Below are 21,208 nucleotides of genomic sequence, written 5' to 3' on the forward strand. Positions count from 1 at the left end.
ATTTCGATTGGCCAGCTTGTGGAGACATTGTGGATCAATGCAATTAGATGCATAGCATGTCAATATTTCCCACTGAATATCAACATATAGGACAGTCTCTGCTGTGAGAACAGGGAAGGTTATTATGTTTGTGATAAGGATATTTTAAAGTATATCAAATATGAGGGAGGTGATAAGGGAAGGATAAAGAGAAAAAAAAAAAGTATACATTGTAAAAACAATAACCAATTCTTGAAATATCATTGAATACCCAGTTTTATTATGTAAATGACGGCTTAGAAATGTCAGAATGTTTTTTTTTTTTTTTGGTGTCCCAATTTTCATTTCATCATACTCATTTCAGAACAACAAGGTTTGCTTATTTACACAAAGACCTATACACTGCTTGAACACTCTTAACACTAGTATTGTTCCTGTGTGAGGCCTACATACACATGTTTTGTACCTAAAACAAGTGTTCTGAAAATTGAAATTAAATCCATAATAAAATTTCCCTCGATGCAATTTGGAAAACAACGAGAAACAACAAACAGGAAAAAAAGAAAGAATCACATTCTTTATGTGCTGCTAAGCTTTCATCTTATACGGAGTGTAAGGCCTCAGGGCCATAAAAAAGGTTTTATTGTCTTTTTTTTTTCCTGTCCCTGACAGTGCAGTACAGTATAAGCTCCTCTCTCTAAACCCCCCCTCCTCCCTCCTTTAGGCCAAGCCAACATCTCAGATCACATTAACCCAGCAGGGCCTTGCCTTTATAGCTCTCCTGCTTGCACTTCAGTGATGAGAGTAAACAAGCAGCAGAGTAAAGGTCAGCTAATCCCACTGAAATGGGAGAGAAGGGAGGGCGGGGGGGTGGAGGGGGAAGCTTTTGGGTGAGTAGAGAGGAGGGGGATCAGATCAGAGGACTCTGTGGAGCATTGAGAGGAACGATTGCCAAGGTATCCACAAGACACGGTCAGAGCCCCAGAGGTGTTGCTTGGTGGTATGGAGGGATGAGTGGAACTATTTATTTTATTCTCGTTACCGAAATCCCCTCGAACAATCGTGCAATGTTGCATGTGCAGGGCCTAGGACAAAAGGGTGACCAAAAGGAGCCCGGGCAACCACTGTTTGCAGCATAAAAACGTACAATTTACGGCTTGCACTGGCTGCTGGTCCAGTACGCCTCTGTGATGAGTATTGTTGTAGAGTCCTTCAGTGTTTACTGGCTGCAGGATTTTCAAAACGGAGCAACAAGATTCATGGCGAGAAGGGCTCCCTTTCTTGTCACGATGGGCGGCATGTTAGTAAAGACTGTAAACAATACCACACAGAGCATGGTAGGATAGCAGTAAATTACTGACAGGGCGCATTGCGCTGTAAGGATCTGTGACCAAACTAAATCAATTGTGTCTGTACGCAGTAGGACTGATTAAATTTGAACAATGTAAGTAGTGAGTATAGTCTGAGCAGGACTATCTGGAATAGTTGTGGAGACCTGTCTGGAGAGGGTCTCTGTTGCTCAAACAGGGCCGCAGAAAATGTCCGGCACATCAGAAATGTAAACGGTGCATGATATTCAGGTCAAGTGTTTGTGCCTGACAAGTTATTTCAACAGCTATCTCCTTTCTTAATATTTCATTCTGGAATTGCATGTGGTGCCATCACCCTGACACACATGAATCGGTTACTACATACACAGGATGTTGTTTCATTTCCTGTGTTCAATGTTTGTCATGGCGAATCTTGGACCGAATGCAAGGATTGGTTTTAGAGAAATAAATGATATGTATCCAAAAAATGAAAAAAAAGAAATACAAATTTCAATTACTAATCAAGATGCATTGCCAGGTCTGAACTACTTTCTTTAAAGTCTCAATGTGAAGTTCATATCATCATCTGTGTTTTACAGAGACGCCTCCGAGAGACTCCCATTTTCATTTATATAAAGAGAATCAATCATGCAGTGACAGTGGGTATAGTTCAAGAATGGTAGCAGGATTTGCAGCGGCCGAAAAGTCCAATTCCAGTAGCTCTGTTATGTGTTTCAATACTTAAAATGTGGTGTCACATGTCAAGAACAGATTTAGTGCAGGCGGGAAGGCACCCAGGCAGAGAGCTACAGGAACTGCAACCACTAAAGAGTATTGTGGGCCTTACTTGAGAGTGTTAAAGTCGGTTTGTTTGATTGTGTACTTGTTTATGGAACAGAGCTGACACTTTTTATAGCACTTTTGTAAAAACAACAATACAATAAGAAATAAGCAGTTCCTTTGTAAAATATTAATGTTAATTGGTAAGTGTCAAATATAAGGAATTTGCTTTTCTTATATAGTAAACTTTATACCAAATACAGATTTAAAAAAAATAATGTCTGCTATCTACATACATGTCAGATATTTGAAGTCATAACTTGAGCATGTATGTGACTAAAGACAGCTGCTACTCCTAGACAGTGCCTCAGTAGTCTTTTTTCTCTCTCCTTTTTTTCCAAGAAAGAATCCTACCTCTCTACACTGGTTCAGCCATTAACTTCTGAAAGAGACGCCATTGAGTGTATCGTGTCATTGTGGCGGAACAGAAACCTGTGGGAAGAAGAAAAACAATAGGAGTCAGGCAGGGGACAAAAAAAAAAAAGAGAGACCTACAATTGTTTTGAGATTCTCTTCAGGTTGCTGCAGGTCGGGGGAGCGTTTCCAAATCCGTTAGTTATGGATGTCTCTTAACTGCCGTTCTGGCACGAACAGACCCCAGCGGGCTCTTTTAGGAAGGCGGAATTCGGGCGGCGGAGTAATCATTTTTATTCTGCTGATTTTCTAAATAGAAATGGACATGTATGATAAAAATGTCAGCCCCACTCCACACGTCAGCCCCCTAACAGGATTACATGTCACTTCGTAATGTCTCGCTCTGTTTTTCTTCACCATGAATGGCTGCATTATTGCTCACAGGAACTTCGCAGTAATATATGGTAAGAGACAAGTAGCTCTTTATGGCCTGTGATTATTTGGTTTGAATGAAACCCGTGATTTATGTCCATTTAACTGAAAAGCCCTGTAAATTCCCACCGCTGCATTTTTCCTCAATAGAGAATGAGTCAAGCGAAAGTGACAACTGGGTTGGCGTGGAAATGTGCAGTGCGTCTCTGTGTTATATTTAATATACCTGACATGAAAAACGTGCATACAACCACACAGCCACCTTAAGCACCGGGGAAAATGAGACTCGAGCCTGCTGTTGGAGCCAAATGTGCAAGAACTATACTAGTATATTCTCCCTGCAGAATAATTCCTCCTCTCTCGTATTTTATTTATTTACCTATTTGTTCATGTTTCCATCCATCTATCTATCTATCAGTTTCCCACTTAAAGTAGACATTTCTTGGATTGTCTTTATGTACAAGCCATAAAAACCTTCCGCGAAGTGCAGATGTTCTTTCGTAAATTTTTAAAACCCGTAAACATCGGGATCTTTCATGTATTTGCTTGTCTTGAGAATTACGGTTATTTTATTTTATTTTTGTGTTATTCTGTGCTGGATTTCAGAGGTTGAGTGTGTGTGTTGTGTGTGTGTGCTGTTTTAATTGTGGCAAGTGGAAATGATGGTGTGTCTTTAGTACAATATCAGTTGGTGAACCTGTGTCACGTTGCTCCTTCACATCGGCCTTTTAGGATTGATTTAGCAACCGCTTATTGTCACCAAAACAAATAATAACATGCATACCGCCAAACGCTACTGGGTTTCCGTACAGTGAAAGATACATGTCAGCTGATAACAAAACTGGCTGGGCCAACATTTTCTAAATACCCGAGTCTCTACTACTGCTCTTGGCATACACTCTCCGTCTCCCGGGTCAAACGGTCAGCGCCTTCGCAGCGTCTTTCTGACTGCCAGGATACTGTACCACACAATAGAGCCATTGCAGGTTCCTAATCTTCTTATTTATAATTCACAGGCTCACCATATATTAATGAAGCCTTAATGAGCTGTTGAAAATCCCTGAATTGCAGTCAGATGATTGAACTCAAACGGCCCCTGTTATCATAACGTTAGAGTGGGCTTGCGGTACTTTTTTCTGCCGCCGCTTTTGTATTGTGAACAATGGGAGCTTATTTGGAAAGAAAGCTTTGTAATAATTTTGACCTGCAATTTATTTATTGGCCTCTTACTGCGCTTTTCTCCAAGCAGGCGCTCTCCAGTATTATCTGGCAGGGCAGGTGCGTTGTGTGTTGAAAGATGGCTAATTAGGATTTGTCGAAAGATATGCAAAAAAACTCAGAGCCTGATAACAAAGCCAAAAGCGGTGTTCAACAATGTAACAGTGTCTGTTTCTGGGATTTTCCCAAATCCGCAGCATTAATGAAGTAGATGTTGTGATTACCAGCTGATTAAAATCTTTGCGAATATGGATGCGTTTTTTCTTGAGTATCAATCTCTCTCAGAGGCACCGGCACCACGAAAGTATGAGCTGAGAAGTTGTGACAGGAGATAGGGGATTCAACAGTCAATTTCACCCTTGGTGGGAGATTTGATCTCCAAAAATAAACAGTTATCTTTACTTGTAATAACGATAACAATAACAAATACAATATTAATTATAATATAACTCACAATACAATAAGTAGGAGTATTCAAGTTGAATTCATCAACAAAAATATTACAGGATATTAACTAAAGAAATGATCCGACATACAGTCAGACATATTCTTGTACTTGATTGCAGTGATGTGGCAAATATGTATGATACTGTGACCTGGCAACAGAGAGCAAAAGATTTTCTTTTCTTTTATAAATGGAATGATATTACTATTATCGGATGCCATTTATCCCTTCCTTCCAGTGTAGATAATACCAGAGTGAAAGGGAATAAGGAAAAGAGCTCCCTTTAACCTCATGAACAATATAGGCGAGCTGTAAGGTATATGCACAACATAAATAAAAAGGCAAATATTACATATATAAAAAATATGCAGTATATTCTCTCTGGTTAGCATTCTCTCAGAAAATAGAAATGCCACATCTTAGCTGAACATTTGGCAGCTTATAGATGTTGCTGTCATGTAAGCTTCTCTGTACACACAATGTGCACTGCACTGTGGAAATAAACACAGGCACAAGCACCAGCGACAGAAACACAATGCAGACACACGACGTGCCAATTTTATGCCCACAGGGCCTCTGTCTAACCGGAGGAAGAATACCGGGCTTTAAGTAGATGCAAAGATGTTAATTGTGTTGGGTGCTCATGAATGTTGTAGTTTTTTTTGTTTTGTTTTGTTTTTTGAAGTGTGTGAGTCTAGCATTTTCACCCCAGGAGTTGGAAGAAAAACACACATATGACAAGAGTTCTCCGAAAACGACACAGTATGTCAAATCAAACCAAAAGGAATCTGAGTTTATCACTGCCATGTCAATGTCTGTGAGCGTTTCTGGGTGTTAGGGTATAAAAAAGGTTTCTATTTGGTTTCTGCTGTAAAGATCACAAGCACCTTTGATTTAATTAAACTTTTTTTTAATCACTCTCCTTGGCTTTGCAATATTTAACTTCAGTGTTCATGTGGTCTCAGTGGTTTACCTGCCGCTCTGCTCACCCTGTTGCCCATCTGTCTCTTGTCACTCAGGGCTCAGCATTCGTGGAGCCCAGGAGGAGGACCCTCCCGACCCCCAGCTGATGCGATTGGACAACATGCTGCTGGCAGAGGGTGTGTCCGGCCCGGAGAAAGGGGGCGGGTCTGCTGCCGCCGCCGCCGCTGCCGCCGCCTCAGGGGGAGCGGCAGACAACTCCATTGAGCACTCCGACTACAGAGCCAAACTCACTCAGATCAGACAGATCTACCACACTGAGCTGGAGAAATATGAACAGGTAGGAGCACAAATACAAAATAATCAGAATAATAAAACAAAAGGAGGAGATAGCTTACTGTAGGTTGAATGCTTTACAATTATGTTCTGAAGGCAGTTCCATGTAATAACACCATAATAAGAATGGATGGCAGAGTAATAAGACATCTATAAGTATGTTATTAAGTATCACTTTATCGTTGGGCTGGAGGTATTGTTTCCAGGCATCTAGAGCATCCGAAAGGGATAGACCTTTTCTGGATTTGATAGCGCTATTTCATTGCACCAAGGGATTTCCCCTTGCTAGTATAGTAGAACCTATTTTTAGAGATCATCCCACATGGTGACAGATAGGTGCTTGATACACTCCAGGCTGGATTTCTCAGTGGTGTAAAATGCTTCATTAAAATTCAGCCAAGGGAATAAGGTTGCACAAAATTATCCCCAGGTCCTCTCAGCAAGTGATATAACTGATATAGTTCCACGAGTACTATTTCCTCTGTTAAATCATTTCTCGATTTATTTTCACTATAAAGATTTTTTTTTAGGTGTCCAATAAAAGCTTTTAAACGTGCAATCAAAGAGGAAGCAGCTAAAGCAGGCAAAAAGAAAACCCCTTCAGTTTTCAATAATCAGCTTTGTTAGTTGTAGGAGAGATTTTTCAGATTGAACCAGGTTCTTATCCGTATGAATAAGGAATTGAATAAGGAGAGGAATGAGCTACACAAATGCATCCGTTCAATTGCTCCAGACATCCAGTGCATAGAAGTCAGAGACTATACACATGCACTGAACAGGTCAGCCTTATCAACACAAGTGTATTCGTGCTGATAAGTGCTTACCTAAGGATTGCTTTACGCTGTAACAGATTTAATTTCTAAACATGGCACGTTTCATAAGGAAATGTTTTAAAATCCACAGTCAATGATCTCCACAAAGTACTTGCATTTAGAAGTAAAGGTGCAGAAAAACTCTTCATTATAAAGTATGTGCATACATATTAAATGGCTTCTACTTGGGGTCGAGTAAACAAATATAGTGTTAATTCACACCAAGAAAACCAAGCAATTCCTCCAGGCAGCTCCCATTAAACTAACCTCTAGTAAATCAATGGATTTGATTATTCAATTAACAGGTTTCTCTGTAAATTAATAAACATGTTTGACTTAATAGCAGAGAGCATCAGCTTAAAGGAAATGAGGGTAACTAAATAAAATAAAACTGCTAATCAATTCCAACTGTGAATCTTTAAAAAACAACAACGGATTAATACTTTAGGGGCTTAAAGTTTGCATGACATATACTGCTTTTCACTTACAAGTGTTAATGGAAGCAGAAATGTACAGTGACTTTCAAGCTCAGCTGTCTAAAAGCAACCTTTAATTGCCCTGAAGACAGCCTCTCTGTAATTCTAAACACTAATGTGCCCTCCTTGACTTTTGCAAATAAATAAATATAAGATTGGTGGTGCATTGCGTCCTCTCGAGATGCACAATGAGAGAAGCGGTCGGGAAAAAAAGAGCACAATGTGGTCACCAGTAAAAGATGCAGCCTGAGAGGTACACCAAAAAATCGGAGCCAGAATAATATGAGGTGCTGTGCAACAGACGCCGTGATTATCAACCCTTGCAAAGTTCATTGGGAAAATCACATAAGAAGAAAATCACTCCTATATTATATACACTTGACCACTGGTGATCATTCAAGATGATTCTAGCAATTCATTTATTTTACTCTAGTTTATAAATAAATTTAAGTATATAAATGTTTGCATGGCCTTGTTACCCCACTGAAACTCTTGTTCCCCCATCCCCCGTCATCTTGACTATGGTGTTCTAAATGCCTCTGTCAATCACTATTTTTATTTTATGTTTTTATTTTATGTCTTTAAAAAAACGATATAATAATGTCACCCCACCCTTGGCCTTAAATTACTCCTGCAAACCTTTTGAGAGTTTTGAATGCTATGAGATTCCATCTGCTGCTCAATTCTCTTCAGAAATGTTCTGTGGTATTTAGGTGAGGACTCTGAGCAGGCCATGAAATGCTTTTAAAGCCTGTTTTCCTTGAAACTGCTTGTTTAATCTCTACTTTGTTACACGCTGTTGTGTTGTATAGGGCCGTCCTAAAATTCCACCAATGTTGGGTTGTCCACAATCTCAAAACACACTTAAATTAAAGCTGCACCTTCACAGACCATCCATTATCATCAAGGCGAAGCTTGTCCCTTTAGTTTTATTAATGCAAAGTACCTTTTTTTCATACACACAAAACAGCAAGAGGCCATTAAAAAACACATACAAGGTGCTGTTGCAATGCCTTAAACATGGCATAACTAAAACAAGTCTTGTAAATTAGTCTAATTTACTTTCACTGGAGAAAAAAACAACAACAACAACAACAACAACGCTTCGCCTGGAGTGAATGCATCTTTCTTAAGGGTGTATCCAGATTTTAATTATCTAAATGTAAATACTTAACGAATTTTACTTAGAGTAATGAGCTAAAGTGTGCACTACATAAATGAGATGTTCTAATTAATCATGTATGAACTACTGGTTTAACGAAAAGCTGTTTAAATTCTCTGAATGCTGGGCAAATGCCAAATTGCAAATCGGCATTTGCATTCATAGACGACTTCACCTATTAAGTTGTGAGATGTGCAGCAGTCGCTGAAATCCAGAGCTCTGTTTATTTTTAGAGGGAGCCCCCACTTTGTGCAGCATCTTCATTTAGTTGAAGTGTCTTATCACTGAGGCATTTCTGGTGCCTTCTGCATATTTTTATTCTCACATGTTGATTTTAGACACAATTAAATCACAATAAAGGACTTGGGATTGAGCATAAGGGGTGCTGTATTTTTTTTCTCGCACAAGTTGTTTTTTGATAAGTAGGATCACTAATAAATGTATAAACTATCCTTACACTGTGCGTTTCATCTGGATTGTCACCTATGCTATGTTGTATTTTTGATTGTTATTTCAAACTTCAGATTCCACTTTGCACCTATTTTGATTGCATTTATGTTATCAATATGATATTTATCTTATGTTTCATCAAGATAATTGATGAAAGCCACTCAATTTGGAAGAAAGAAAAATTAAGACATAAAGCAAAAATAAAAAACGAATAAAGCAAGTCAGTTGAGAACAGAGACCTTACAGGCAATAAGCATCTGATAACAACAGGGTCTGGGGTGACTCATGAACACTGCCTCCAATGATGGGGACACTCTGGTCCAGCAAAGACTGTGAAAAGAGATGACATCAGTACAATAATCCCACCCATACTCGCACACACACACCTGCTCACATTACTGGAACGCCATCCTGTCTGTACTGCATTTGCTCAAAGATGTTTCCATTCCTCTCGCCCGTGCACAGGCATGTAACGAGTTCACCACCCACGTGATGAACCTGCTGCGGGAACAGTCTCGCACCCGGCCCATCTCACCCAAGGAGATCGAGCGCATGGTGGGGATCATCCACCGCAAGTTCAGCTCCATCCAGATGCAGCTCAAGCAGAGCACCTGTGAGGCCGTCATGATCCTGCGCTCCAGATTCCTCGACGCCAGGTGCGTTCCCCTGCCCAGACTCCGCTTCACCTCTCGTCTCGCTCACGTCGGGCAGACAGTAGTGGATAAACAGTGACAATATATACGCTATATATTGTTTGTTAGCTAGAATGTTAAATAGGGTCTGAATATGTGTGTGTGTGTGTGTGTCCAACATCAATACTCACTCCTTGTTTTTTGTGTCTGGTATATATTGTGACACTTACTTGCTTATACAGATCAGTTATGAGATCATTGGGGTATGGTACATTTTCCTCCAAAGCTCCAAGGGAAGCAGACCGAAACAGCAGGCACGCATTTGATTAGCAGTGCTGTATAGGTACAAATGATCACTAAAGCAGTGATAAGTGGAGAAATTCTTTATTATTAATGGTGAGCCTTACCCAGTTTACATAAAACTATTAAAATGAAAAGAAAAAATAACCCCAGTGCTTTTATGATCCACTCACTATGAAGAGAAATCGGCATGCATTTCAATTTGAGCTCCCTTTGCATGTTTTTAAAAATCGTGCCAGAGATGCTGAATGTTCCAACATGTAAGTGTACAATATACAACTCAGTTGGTCTGGGATGGAAAGCCTCTAGCCTGGAGGTAAATTTGGCACAGTCAAGCCTGGCAAAGTGCTTATTACACTTTTCATTTCCACCTTCGTTAAGTCAATCACCATCACACCTGAAAGCAGTTAAAGTAAAATGAACTAAGAATGAAGTAATTTCAGTAACAAGAAGGTCATCAGCAGGTGTGTGGGATTATAGTAATTACAAACAGTTGGTGGATGTCTTTGGAGAGTGCTAGTAACTTTCTGCAAGGTAAATCGGGCAGAAGCACATTTGCAGCCCATTATTCGCGTGAAGGAAGGTAAACAAGGCAAAATAAGCGAACGCTCAATAACAAGATAAGTAGTGCTCCAGGGAGGGTGCTAGACCAGGCTCGAGTTAGTGTAGTTAGTAACAATGGAGCTCCCAGGGGACAAGGCACTTTGGGATTGAAGCTCAACTATGCATAGTGTAATTTCTATAATGTACTAAGATACACCCTGAGCAGGCTTCTACAGCTCCATTTAAACGCCTCCATTATCATATTGTCCGCTGTGTGAAACAGCCTAAAGTACACATTGAAGGCTGTCATGGAGAAATTGGGGGGGAGAAAAAGAGAGACTTCCACGAGGTGTGTTGGAATGCGTTCGGCTCTGCCATGGACCGTTTCCAGAACATTACATTACAGTCACTGAAACTCTGCAGAGTTTGACTTGGTTCAGAGATATTGTAGTATACTCCACTACACATAATAATGGGATGAAACTGCTGTGGTTAAGTGGTCGTTTATTTTGTTTGTAAAATCAGACAAACTATCAGTATTCCTCAGACATTATTTTACTTTCAAAAAAGTGATGTCAGGAAATGTAAGTTAAATATCAGTCATACGAGTGCATTGTGAGAAAATATATATATATTTTTTTAAAACAGATTGAAGGATAGTTATGGCTTAGCTTGTCTTTGCTTTTGCAACACACTGTATCATGCTTTATTTGTCTCATCCTCACCCAGACGAAAAAGACGAAACTTCAGCAAACAGGCAACGGAAATCTTGAACGAGTATTTCTACTCCCACCTCAGCAACCCCTACCCCAGCGAAGAAGCCAAAGAGGAGCTGGCCAAGAAATGCAGCATCACAGTATCACAGGTGGGTCCCGTAACACTGGCTAAGCCTAGAGAACCCTGGCTGTTGGGCATTAGCGTCAAAAAGGCAGGAAATGGGTCCATAGGCCAGAATACATAACGAATTGACCAGAACAGCGATCACGGAGAGGATCTTAAGATCAGGCCGTTAATGGTTATGATTGGCGAATCAGCTGGAGACACAGGCTGAGAGCAGTGGCTAATAGACCAGACATAAAGAGCCATTCTGGGTCCCCTGCCTTTCCTCTCATTCCCATCTGCCCTGTGTGTCTTGTCTTTTTTTTGCTTCAGCTGAGTCCACGAAGTGCACTTGTTCTGTTTTCCATGTGTCTTGTGTATGAAATACTTTAGGCAGGTGTATTTTCTAAGGAGAATACTCCAAAAGACACCCACCCCCCAATATATCTCTGACAGGAGCTTCCCAGTGGGTGGTTTTATGATCTAGGTTTAGCCCAGTCTTCGTCCAGGTTAGGAAATATGAACTTTAGGGTGAGCACATCAAAGCGGGGTTGGGGTGGGTCGCTGACTCCGTTGACACTATAGGGTATTTGGGCTCTCTTTCTTCTCGAAGCAGAGCTTTCCCTTTTTCACTCGGAGAGCTTGCTGAGAATTGGGTGAAGGAGTTATTAAAGCTACCACCTAGAAGATCCAAAGATAAACATAAGAAATACAAGCTTCAAAGGATGCTGTTCAAGCACAGTTGTGGAGGCAGGGCAGTCCCAGCATCACATGACCTCCTAGTTAATGTAAACGCCCTGTATCGTGCTTGTCCTGTACAGCATTAGCCCCCTCCACCTACACCTAGTACCTCATCTGCTCTGCAAACCCACGGGTGCCTGGTAGCTTTGCCCCGTGCACCACCTTTGACCAGATACAGCCAGCCATGTGGAAGGCTGATATTGACACCCTAGAGGAGGAAGTGCTGTGGTGATTTTCTTTTTTTTTAATGTGCGGGGGGGTGGGTACTCGCTCATTTTAATGTGTCAGATTTCTATAACTCTGTAACTGTCTTGCTCTGTCCGAAGAGCAAGACAGAACTGATACTTCCCATGTTTGTTGCTGTTCAGAAGGAAAAATACTATATATCAACTGAAATGTTTTTTTTTTTTTTTTTTTTGGTTTGTGGGGAGGGGGTGTGGAGGGGTATTGAGTGTAGAAGTTAAGAGTCAGATACTGTAAAAGCCATTCTTTTTTGCCTTCAGGGGGTGGGAAGCACCATCACAGTATCACAGGTATGTCATACTTCTACTGATCCGCTGTTGTTTTCGTATGTATGTACACCAATGCAATTTCCACATGGCACACAGGAGCAGACACCCCCCGCCCCACCCCCACTTGGTAGATTCCACAGTGCAGTAACAGAATACAATACTGTAGTACATTGGGCTCTGTTCATTGGATCAAGACAAGGTCTCTACATAACACAGCTAGCGCTGACTTGGTTAAAACAGGGGCAACAAATGAAACAAAGTGAAAATCCATACTCTCTCTCTTCTAGTCTCGGAAACCTGTCTTAACATCTGACAGTGGCATTTCCACCCCTTTTAATAAGTCTAATTCATCCCCAATAACCGCCCCTCTCCTCCATCCCCTCTGTGTAAGATGATGTGTGTTGTCAAGTAGAGACCCATTTCTCACTTTGACCCCAGAATAAGGAAGAATGCTTTTCTTATTCGACGTGTGGATTTACCTGTTCAATTTCATTTTTTTAAGCATTGGTTAATCATGTGTACTCATGATCTAATACATATATGCTTAGAATGACATACCGCCGATTGTTCCATGTGACACTAGTGAATGTACCAGGATGCAAAGTTGTAGGATGACCCAGAGTCTCTCACAATGTAAGGCTTTTGTGTGTGAGTGTGTGTGTGTGTGTGTGTGTGTGTGTGAGTGAGTGAGTGTGTGTTGTTAATTCAAGTTGTTCTTAACAATCGGGGCACACCTCTGTTATCCTGGAGTGCAGGGTTGTTTAATGAAGGCATTGTGATGTGGGGCTGTGACTGAAGTGCTTAATGTATGAGCTTTTTGCGGTTCCAACCTGGAAAACCAATTTGTCAGAGGAAATCAGAAAATTAGAGGTCTTTTCAAAACTCACTTGAACTCCTCCTAAGAACCACTTAATGAGTAATGATAGACAGGTTGAAAACCCATTAGCAACATGGGGTTGTCTCTTATTTAGTTCTTGACTTCAAACTGGGACAAACAAGGACCTAAAGACTACTCCCAGCTTTGTTACAGTAAACAATTGTTGAATCGCTAAGTGCTTTGAGTACGGTGTAGTTGTTGTTTTGTGTTTTTCAGGTTTAACACATTAGGGTTTTGTGGAAAAAACACAAAACACAACTACACGTACTCAAAAGCACTTAGCGATTCAACAATTGTTTACTGTACAGCTAAAGGGGACTAATTAAGGTAGAAAAGAACAGTCTTTATTGTTCATAATATTTGTTTTGCAATCTTTTTGAAATATGGTAATGTTTTGGAAATCACAGGAGGACTCCTTTACTATCAATAATTATGAAGAACAGCAATGACAATATGAATAAAAACATATCAGTAGAATTGAGAAGGAAACGATGAAAAGTGTTGTGTGTTACTGAGGTAGTTCACCGAAGTACCAAAGTCCCACAGTGCTCAGAAGAAAAAACAGGTTGTAAAAGTAAAATACTGCTTTGATATTTTGGTTTTGCGGAAAGAGATGAGAACAAAGATACTTTATCTTCCAGCACGGCTTAAACCCCTTTGTTTCAGTGACGGTAGTGGGAGACTTTTGTTTATCTGAATGTGGAGAAAATGCATGGATCTGTTATCAGGAAAGAAGCCACAGCTAGGTTCACATAATGATATATTCTGCTTCCCAGTATCACTGCGACCATTGTTGATCTGAAGGAAGTTAATGGTGTTGTTCGTGCAATTACTGCACTTCATCAGACAATTGTGCATTAAATACGCCATGCAGTCTTATTATTTCACTCACTCAGCTCTGACGTGTGACATTAAGTAAACAAATATAGGCAACCTATTTGTGCCAGCAGTTTCTGTCAGGGTTTATGTGGGAATTGATATAATCTTGTAATGTCGGCATGCCAGCCTGCCTGTCCGATTCTGTGCATGCTCGCTTCCCAGCTTTGTTATAAAAAGCAGGCGTGACGGGAATTAAAAAGGCAGATTTTCGAATTATTGCCTATATTGTGATTCCTCTGCTCTGATCACTTACAGTTCAAATGAACGGCGCTTATCAATATTTTAAGTCATTATATATTTAGAGGAACAATGCCTGAGGTTAATGTGTTAAGTATTAATGAATTCTACTCTATTATTGATAATATTAGCAGCAAGGCCTCCGAAACAACCTTTGGCAGTATAATTAAGACCTGGTTTGAGGTTTCATTAAGGGTTCTCCAAAGCAGACGTTATTAATCCAGTTGTATTGAGAACTTGGAAAGAACATCCATTCACCTTAAATGACAACAGAAGTCTATTGACCTGGGATGAAGAGGGAAAGCTAGTGAATTATTAAGTGCGACGATATGGCCATTTCCAGTGACAGAGAGAATAAACTTAGTGTTGAGTTCTTTTAAGAAATAATGCATGCTGGGTACAATCACTTTCTTTTGCGGATGCTTCGGAGGTAAGGTAATTCAGTTGTCTGTCTGGTACTCGGCTCCATTCTGAGTTTTAATGAATCTTCACCTTGACACACAAAAAAAAGCCTGCTTCAAAACCTTATGACATCCCTGCATGTTTCCCTTTTTGTGCAGACCTTTTTATCAGAACTGTAAGCCTGTACCCTCACAATAGTTTTTGTTTGATTTTTTTTCCTCAAAGGGAACACATTTTCTTTTTTTTTTTTAGAAAAATCCTTACAGTGAGTCTTAGTTTGATCTGAAGATGGCCTGTACTTTCTGTCGTAAACCCTCTCTGTGTGTGGACTGGGTTGCAACACCATGCAGTGGCTAAAAACAGGCATAACAGTTTCTGCTGACTATTAATAGGGGAAAAAACAAATAACTGTTGCGAGTGTTTCTAAGATACAGTGTGAGGACCCTGTCCCCCTCTTTCCATTCTCTGTCTGTTTGTTAAATCAAGAATAGTAACACAAGGGACCTATTCAGTCTCCTTTTTTTCTCCTCCACATTTTGCCAATTTAGAAATACTAATATTTCTGCTTGTATATTATTCATCATGCAATATTTGGCTCTTGGACATAGAATATTAAAAAAAAAATCAGGGGGGAAGGATGAAGTATATGTGCATTTTATCTAGGCCACAACTGTTGAGCTTGGCCATGAATTTACTGCCCTCAAGGACTTTAATTCCCCCATGCGTTTCTCATAATTTACCTGTGGTAATAAACATTATTGACCAGTGTGGGCTTTAAAATAAGACCCCTTCCCCTTCGCTCGTCTGGAAAAAGCAGCCAAGACTGGCCAGAATATTACTTCACACACAGACCTCATCTGATCTTTTTAATAGAGTGCACACTGTGCATGTATTATCATTCAGGATTCATAAGGTCAGTCTTTGGAATTAACTACCTGACTGACACCCCCCCACCCTCGTGTATATATTTCTGGAGTTGTATTTATGGCTATTTAGGGCCTTGTTCCCCTCACTTTCCATTTCCCAAGGCGAGCCTGTGTTTAAATCTTCCCGAGCAATGTGCAGCACGGTTTATGTTTAGTTTCCTTTCCAGCGTTCCCTGTCTAATGTCTTAAACAGCACTTTCAACACAGACGTGCTGGAAAGCACCCTAGATCCAGAGCTTTGTGTAATTCCATGCAATAACAGGGGCTTAGGTAAGGACCGGAGGGGATAAACACAGCCTTACTGGCATCAGAGGTTCTTACACTCTGCTGTGCTTTTGGAAGGGTTCGGTGACAGGTCAGAGGTGATATCAGGACACTCATTCAAACAGCCCAAGCCAGTTTCTGAGTCCCCACTCCCGCCTCCCACCTCTGCCGCCCCCTCCTTATCCCTCAGGGATGGGGTAGAGGGAGCCCAGCAGCAGGTGGGTGAGCTCAGATGCTGCTGGGATACGGGGGAGTGAATACAAGCATACATTTCTGGAGTGCTGACAGAGTGCATGAGCGCTCGGGTTCTATGACGGCCCTGAGAGGTTGTCAGTTTGTGTCGACTGAGGGGAGCCTCAAACAGAAATAGGTGAGCGCAGGGAGAGAGGAAAAGCTGGGCTATACCTCGCCAGGACAACTGTTAGAAAAGTCCTGCAATATCAGCTGCTCAGTGTCACCTTCTGACCTCCGTTGCTGCCTTTAAATATCTCTAAATTAACGTATCGGTTGTAATTTGTGAGCGTTATATATAATGCTGTGGAGTCTCTTACTAAAGACTGGTAAAATTAAGTACCCAAGTAAGTTACCCATAAAAATGACTTCCCTTTGTAAACGCCCATTCCATTTTAATACTCCTGAACATTTCTACATCTTTATGTGGTGTGATTTTCTCACTTTCCACAGATCATATATCATTTTCCTTTTAAAAAACTGATGCTGTTTTCTTAATGAATATAATTCTATCAGATTTATTTAATTATTTCACAAGCTCTGCTGCCAATTAAATCGTATGTGCATGTAAGGGTGGGGGGGGGTGTTAATGAAAAAAGATCAGAAGCAATTACAAGGAAAGAAATGTAATTGCTCAAAGCTGTAAACATAATACTAAAACTGCAATAATTACCTACAATCTGAGTAGCAGCAAAGTTTGCATAGATTTTATAATTACAGATAAAAAAGGGACATGGGGAAAAAAAAGTCAAGAGCTTGTACAGGATGAAAAAATAAACTTGACGAAAAAATAAGGCAGTTAAATGATTGCTAATTTATTCAGATTTTTGTTCATTGTAATCAGCACGATAATTATGCACAATAATGTTGTAAATGGTATGCATAAAAGTGTCTTGCAGTGTTGAAGCTGAGCAGAATTCATTATTGCAGGGCCCTTGTGTTAACACTGCGCTGGCAGTAAGTCACATCTCCTTGATGCTCTTAAGATGCCCATAGTTGTCATTAATGCAGACACTGCAGGCGCATTCATAGATTTCATTTAAAAAAAGAAAGGGTTTGAACTGAATAGACAATTATCAGCTGTACAGCATACGTGGATCCCACAGTTATTTATTTGTTAGGAGGAAAACTGTGAGGGGAAACAAAGGATCTGATTTGACATCACTCTGTGTCTTTCTAAGCCTTGCAATCTGTTGAAGTATATGCTTATGTTGGCTGCCATTCCCGAGCACTGCCACTCAGGGCAGGGAAAGTTATGGATAACTCTTCGTTAGTTGATCATTGAAATTAGTTGCTTAGGTAAACACAGTCAAGTTCCAAGTCTGTTCTTATGAAAAATGTAACTGTCAAACATACTCATAATAACAACATTCAAATTTGTTCTTAAAAACAAAGATTGGTGTTTTTCTTTTTTTAATTTTTAATTAGAATTTGGCTTTAATTGCATGGTAGGTTAACTCTTGCATTTTCTTAAGAACTGTGCTGGCTTTAGAGATCAACTTTGCTTACCACTCTTAAGGGATGCTATGCCACAGCCTGCCACGCTCATGTATGGTTATTTATTTCAGGGGCTGTGTGTGTTTACCGAGACGTTTCATTAGTCAGATTTAATATCAAGTCATTCATTAAATATTCATAGGTAATACGTTTCTTTTTAGACCAACTCAATGCAAAACGTGTGTACGCGTTTTGTGTTTTTGTTATTTTTTTAAGGTTGCATCTTTTTCCTTTCTTAGAGGGCTCTCTAAGCAGGTTAAGTATAAAGGATGATGGCTAGTCCTTTCATTGCTTCCAATTAAACCTCGCTTGTTAGTTTAACCTCTAGGTAAACCCATCAAACAATTGATGTCAAGGAAACACTGCCAACAGTGGCTTCGCTTGAATGGTCATTAATTTTAATTGCCTAGATATTAAAGATTTAGAAGCACCGAGACTCGCAGGATGGAAACGATCTGATGTCATGCAAATCCACTCTCTGCAGCTTCGCCGGGCTGCTGCAGATATTAAAATTTAAGCGCAAGGATGGAAATTAAATAAACCTTCATTAAGGACAGCTGCTCTTTGGCTGGTCCGGCAAGAGGCATCAGCAGAGAAGACGGCAGAGCTCGTGAAAACACAAAGGCGACAGGCCTGTTTAATTTATAGGGCAATTAAAAAACAACCGTAATCTGTGCCTTATTCTGCAATAATTGCAGAGCTTGCATCTACCCTTAGATTTCCACATCAGTTGCCCCGAATAGTGTGCCTTTTATATATCAGTATCCCAGTGTTGTTTATGTCTGGTTTTCCACATTTGTGTATTTATATGTAGTATACAAACACACATGAATTGTTATTATTGTACCTCATTATAATAACTTCAGGCAAAGAGAGCTTTCAAAACACGTTTCATCTTCCATGCTTCAAGTGAGTTTCTTGTCTTCTCCTGTCTTGATTATGAAGCCATATCTCCTCGTCCTATCAGAACAGATTTTTTATACACAGTGACTTATGAATGTATCACAAGACTTAGGTTGGGCTTTATTGTCTTTAGAAATGCAGAATAATTTCCTCTGGACCAGAAAATATAGGTGTGTAGCAATATCAACAGCATTCACCTAAACATATTAATACTGTGGTAACAGGTTAGAATATTGTGTATGCATTGTTGCATGATTAAGGAATTTAATGGTGCTCAGTGTGTAGCGCAGTCTTGTCGTTGAGTGTCTTACCCTGCAAGCCTGGAGGTAGAATTATCAAGCCTGGGTAGAATAACTGGGTTTGATTGGGAGATTTCCATTTTAGCCCAACCTATGTGGCAGGTGGGATTGCGAGAGGAACCAGAAAGCAAATCAAAGTGTAAGACGGAGAAAACGTCCTTTCTAATCTCGTCCCAGAGTATTTATCTCTGTATTTTTCTTGTTGTTTATTTATTTATTTGTTTTTGGTCTGTTTGTTTGAGGCATTTATGCTGGGCAGCTGACATTCAGCAGCACAATTGCATTATGCATGTACAGGAAACAAAATATAATTAGACCGGTTAAAAAATGGAGGATAGAGCACACTCCTGGGGCTGTAAGACATACTGGGCCAAGTTATACTAGGCAGGTATAGAGTGCGATCGTAGCTCTGCCTGAGCGCGTTGCATTGAGCGCGATGTTAAACTTAATGACTGTTAGGGACGTTTGCTCTTATTGACTGTTTTCTGCCTTAACGGATCCTGTGTTTCCGCCGACACCCTCGTGCATAGATCAAACGAGCTGCGCAAAGACTGAATACATTTTAAAATTTATATATTACAGTGTGAGAATAGCGACCTACCCTTTTCTCTTTTTTTAAGCAGCATTCCGGGAGACGTACACAGCAAAACAGCCGTGAATCACAATATATGCTAGTAACAAAACATGCCAGTAATAAAATATTGTAACACATTATGAAGTATGCATCTACTCCATTTGGATAAGCAGGTTCTCCAGAAATACAAGGCTGCTGTTGGCTGTATTTACAGCTCAGTTTAATGCTTTGTGACCTTATAAAACAAAAAACCCTTTTGGAGAAGCAGAATGGCCGCTGCCACGAGCTTCCTGGCTCCCCGTACCAGGGCTTGGCAGGAGAGAAGCAGAGCATGGCCTGTTGAAAGGCAGTGAAACACAAAGAAACATTTCATTGGCTTTTGATTAATATCTCCCCCTCTGTATTTATCTATACGCCCCTGGTTTACTTCAGTAAAGTGTCCGAGGTTGTTCCAGCCCAGAAACAAAGAACAATGACGTTCCAGAGATGGAGCATTATACCTTTTATTTTTTCTCCCCTTGTTTGAGAAACAAAAGTCACTGTCTCTCTTCCTTCCCTGTCATTTAGCAAACTGACGAAAGCTTCATTATTAACAGTAGGCTTAGCAATGTAATCACGTCAGGAAAACTTTAAGATGTGTGTTGTCACAGACAAGCAACCCCTGGTGTATCGGTTTTGCCAAGGGACAAACAGAACCATGTCATGCTCGCATCCATAATAACGCACAAGTGATCCTTGATTATTGCTTAATTAGTCTGGGTACCCAGCGGATATTACTGCGAAGGTTGGGAATTGTGTACTTGATGGACCTAAACGTGACATCTTGAAACAATCACACTGCTCAATGCACAGAGCTCGGCTGCCTGACGTCTGACACTTCTCCTCTCCCTCTCCTCCCTTCTCCTCTCTCCCTCAGGTATCAAACTGGTTTGGCAACAAGAGAATCAGGTACAAGAAGAACATCGGCAAGTTCCAGGAGGAAGCGAACCTTTACGCCGCCAAAACCGCCGTCACGGCCGCCCACGCAGCAGCCGCCGCCGTCCAGAACAGCCAGACCAACTCGCCCACCACACCAAACTCCGGTAGGCATAGCTCCCACGTCTGCAGTTCACTCACATGTAAAAAGGAAAGTGGCGACGGCTCGTGCTGTAATTGTAGTTTGGGGATAAATTCACGTTCAGTCACACAGAACACCCCCCCCCCCCCAAAAAAAAAAAATCTTGGAAAATAATGAAAAAGGCCAAATATATCCTCAGAATTATTGTCGTCTTGGGTTCCTTGAAATCCTTTTTAAGTTTTCTCAGTATTATCCTGTCCTGGTTTGTGTTTAGTATAGGCCGCAGCACTATGAAACCGATACAGAACTACCTTTTTCCGAGACACTGTACAATACACAACCTATTTCACTAGTTGATAACTGTGAAGCATCAACACAATATTCACTTCTACACACATGGAATTGCAAGCGTTTGGCACTGTCGCGGGACTCCGCTTGGACTTGATGGATGTGGTAAGCTTAATTCACTGGTCCCCCAACTGGTTGCTTTTGAAGAAATCCACTGGATACATTTACATGTCTCATACATTTTCAGTATTGTAAGCTCCGTTATCTTTCTTCAGTTGTACTCACCACCGCCCCTGGCTATCACTGTAAAATCACTCAAGGGTGTTATGAAGGATAGACGATAAAGAGAGTTTGGTCTAAGTTTTTGTCTAGACTGGAAGATACTGATAGCAGACCAACAAAAGTGCTGATCTGTGTTGCGTTACATGGTTCTCTGTGAGGAGATTTTTATTCTATTACTGGGAGGACTGCTCGCTTAATTCTCCTCAGACT

General features: G+C 40.6%; 1 protein-coding gene across 5 annotated transcripts in view; it reads left to right on the forward strand.

The window, feature by feature from the left end:
• LOC136758612 (pre-B-cell leukemia transcription factor 3) overlaps window positions 1-21,208 on the forward strand; it is a 96,131-nt gene that overhangs the window by 67,530 nt on the left and 7,393 nt on the right. For 3 of the 5 annotated variants that reach the window (XM_066713145.1, XM_066713148.1, XM_066713147.1), the window contains 5 exons: window positions 5,598-5,839; window positions 9,201-9,391; window positions 10,940-11,075; window positions 12,274-12,303; window positions 20,288-20,453. In XM_066713145.1, coding sequence (XP_066569242.1) covers window positions 5,598-5,839; window positions 9,201-9,391; window positions 10,940-11,075; window positions 12,274-12,303; window positions 20,288-20,453 — 765 coding nt within the window. The remainder of the gene's footprint in view (window positions 1-5,597; window positions 5,840-9,200; window positions 9,392-10,939; window positions 11,076-12,273; window positions 12,304-20,287; window positions 20,454-21,208) is intronic. The other 2 variants (XM_066713146.1, XM_066713149.1) reach the window with 1 other exon arrangement.

The sequence above is a fragment of the Amia ocellicauda genome, chromosome 9 (assembly GCF_036373705.1).
Source record: "Amia ocellicauda isolate fAmiCal2 chromosome 9, fAmiCal2.hap1, whole genome shotgun sequence".
NCBI classification, from domain to species: Eukaryota; Metazoa; Chordata; class Actinopteri; order Amiiformes; family Amiidae; genus Amia; species Amia ocellicauda.